The 3,225-nt window shown below is 62.3% G+C and overlaps 1 protein-coding gene across 1 annotated transcript in view; it reads left to right on the top strand.

Annotated features, from left to right (window-relative positions):
• Nucleotides 1-996: 996 nt before the first annotated feature.
• The window catches only part of KISS1R (KISS1 receptor), a 2,898-nt gene continuing 669 nt past the window's right edge, over nt 997-3,225 (top strand). Inside the window, exons 1-4 of the mRNA XM_010844647.1 lie at nt 997-1,240; nt 2,019-2,143; nt 2,638-2,773; nt 3,034-3,222. Coding sequence (XP_010842949.1) covers nt 997-1,240; nt 2,019-2,143; nt 2,638-2,773; nt 3,034-3,222 — 694 coding nt within the window. The remainder of the gene's footprint in view (nt 1,241-2,018; nt 2,144-2,637; nt 2,774-3,033; nt 3,223-3,225) is intronic.

The raw sequence follows: 3,225 nt of genomic DNA, 5'->3' as shown, positions 1-3,225 counted from the left end.
TTGAACCTGTGTCCCCTGAATTGGCAGGCAGATTCCTAACCACTAGACCACCAGGAATGTCCTTTGTGCATACTTCATTGTTTTTCCGCCTTTTAATCTTTGTTTTACACAGAGGACAGCATCTTTTCTTCTGCACCTTCATGCCCTGTTTCCTGCCTCACAGGCTATTACCTGGGATACGTTTCTGAGTGTGGATTTGGAGATCAACATAGTTCTCGATAAACTGCCCTCCACCTGGTTCCCACCACCAGCAGCACAGGGGACTGTGTCCCCAGTGCAGACAGCGGCCAGTTGATTGCCCATTAGGGGGAAGGTGGACAATCCCTAGGGATCTGATTTGCATCAGAGTCTTGGGAAGGTTGAGTTAAGTGAAAGAATAGGCATCTTCTGACCACCAGCTTCTGGTCAACCCTCCCTCACCCTGAACTCTCCATGGCTCCCCAGTGTCCTGGGACAAACCCTGGCAGCAATGATACTCAGGGCCTGTGAGGGCTGGCCTCACCACCAGCCCAGAGCCCCAGCCCCATGGAAGGTCAGAGGCATGGCCTCTAACAGGCCTCATCCCCTAGTCTCTGAGTCTTTGTCCGTCTGCTTTTCTTGTTGGTGAGTCTCCTGGGATAAGGATGGGTCCTTCCCCGGGCTATAGCATCCTCTAGGAAGCCTACCGCTCCCCCTGCTCTGCTCCACACTCCCTTCCCCAGTCCTCCTGTGTTCTCATCCTTACCTTGGAAGGGGAGGACGGGATGCGGGAGCAGGGTGTTGCTCGGGTGAACAGTAGGCGCACAGGCAGGGGAGGGAGTGGCCAGAGGCTGAAGGAGAGGCGGGAAGGCGGGGCACGGTGGGATGCGAGGTATAAACGCGCAGTGGCTGCAGCTGAGGATTCCAGGAAAGCTGCGACCCAGACTTTGTAGCGCATCCCCGGAGGGCGATCCGGAAAGTCACGGCAGCGATCGCAGGGTGAAATCCCGGAGGGTGGTCAGGACGAAGAGGGTGGCAATGCAGCCCTTGTCCGCGTCTGGGCCTAACGCGTCCTGGTGGGCGCCGGCCAACACAACGGTCTGCCCGGGCTGTGGCGCCAACACCTCGGACGGCGCGATCCCTGCGCCTTGGCCCGTGGACGCCTGGTTGGTGCCGCTTTTCTTCGGCGCGCTGATGCTGCTCGGCCTGACAGGGAACTCACTGGTCATCTTCGTCATCTGCCGCCACAAGCAGATGCGGACGGTGACCAACTTCTACATCGGTGAGCGCCCAGCGCTTCACGGTGCCGGAGGGCCATTCTGGGGGTCTACGAGAGGGCGTAGTGGCCGGGGGGCGCCCCTAGCGGTGAGTCGGGGTCCTCTCAGTTGAGGATTTCTCCGCTGCAGGGTCCCTGGTCCTTTCCCTACTGTCCCTGTACCTTAGGCTGGAGGTCGCCAAAGGTGGCGTTGAAGAGTTCCACCTTGACTGGAGTAGTTAAAAGGGAGGTTGGAGAGTGTGGCCCATGGAGCGCTGGCCACTGCCACTCAAGGAAGATGTACGATTGAAATGTGGTTCTTGTAACACCATGTGGGATGAATAAAAGGAGTGGGGGAAAGACTGAGTGGCCCGCGGGCCCCCAGTTGGCAACCACTGCCCCAGAGGCTCAGTTTATGCGTTTGCGCGATGAGGGTGCCCTAGCCGGGTGAGTGCTCACTCAGTCCGTGTTCTCCATTCTCTGTTGGCTGGCACCACTCAATTTGCAGATGAGAAAACTGAGGCTCAGAGGGCAAGGGCCTATTTGCAGTCCCTACAGGGGTGAGCAGGGCCCATAACTGTTTGAAAGGCTACAAAGCAGGTGCTGGGTGAGGGGTGTTTGAAATATAAAAAAGAGAGGAAGCGCCCAACTTCTCTGCCCACGGATGCTGGGGTTTCTCTGGGTGCCTCCCGAGCCGCCCTGCTGGTCACTCGGACAAAGGCGAGACCCAGGAGGCTGGGCCAGGGCGCTGAAGGGCTAGGGCGATGCGCCCCATATTCAGAACCCGCGCGTCCCCGGCCTGCAGCCAACCTGGCGGCCACGGACTTAACGTTCCTGCTGTGCTGCGTGCCCTTCACCGCTCTGCTCTACCCGCTGCCCGCCTGGGTTCTGGGCGACTTCATGTGCAAGTTTCTCAACTACATCCAGCAGGTGCGCAGGTTGAGGGCAGGAGGACCGGGGGCGGAGTCTGGGTGTGGGCGGGGTCGGAGCCCCTGCAGGCTGGTGCGAGCCAGGGGCGATTGTGGAGGTGGGCGGGGCAGAGTCTGGGTTGGGGCGGGAACCGCCTCTCATACGGCGTGGTGAGGGCCAGGGACCCGGTGTGGAAGTGGGCGGGGAGGGCACTGGGTCTGGGTGCGTAGGGCTGGGGCAGATATTGGGATCCTACTAGGATGGCTCTGCCTCTCCTAGTCTCAGTCTTGGGGGTTTCAGGCTACCCCTGAAGGCTCCTCCCTCCTCCACCTCCCTGGGCTCCTCTCTGGCACCCCCTTCTCCTGCCCCTTCAACTATGGGCCCTGGAGACCTTCCCGGGTCAGGTCCTGCCTGTACCCGAGTGGCTGGACAGTGGGGGACCCGCAAGGAGGGCGCGGACAGGGAAAGGCCCTGACGGGGCAGGGGGCCACACGCCGGACTCCCGGTTTTCCCAGGTCTCGGTGCAGGCCACGTGCGCCACCCTGACCGCCATGAGCGTGGACCGCTGGTACGTAACAGTGTTCCCGCTGCGCGCCCTGCACCAACGCACGCCCCGCCTGGCGCTGGCAGTCAGCCTCGGCATCTGGGTGGGTGAGTTCAGGGTGGGGGTCGCACGGGCTGGGGGAGACAAGTCTTCGTCCCTGTTGTCACCTCCTCACACTGCCTCGATCGTGCATCTGGGAAATGGGCGCACTAGCGCTCCTGCAAGGGCCTCTGAGGGCGGGGACCCAAGTGGACCTGCGCCTAGCAGGCGCTCAGTGGCCCGCTGCCCGGGAGGCACCGGGGAGACCCGGGCCCTCTTGCGCCCCTCGTCCCCCCGGGGCAGGGTCTTCAGCAGGGCCCTGATGCAGGCTCGGCTGTCGTGTCGGCGCCGGTGTTCGCCCTACATCGCCTGTCGTCCGGACCGCGCACCTACTGCAGCGAGGCCTTCCCCAGCCGCGCCCTCGAGCGAGCCTTTGCGCTCTACAACCTGCTGGCGCTCTACCTGCTGCCGCTGGTCGCCACCTGTGCCTGCTACGGGGCCATGCTGCGCCACTTGGGCC

The sequence above is a fragment of the Bison bison genome, unplaced genomic scaffold (assembly GCF_000754665.1).
Source record: "Bison bison bison isolate TAMUID 2011002044 unplaced genomic scaffold, Bison_UMD1.0 scf7180017864203, whole genome shotgun sequence".
Classification (NCBI taxonomy): domain Eukaryota; kingdom Metazoa; phylum Chordata; class Mammalia; order Artiodactyla; family Bovidae; genus Bison; species Bison bison.
The sequence above is the reverse complement of the archived record's forward strand: the minus strand, read 5'-3'. Positions and strand labels throughout refer to the sequence as shown.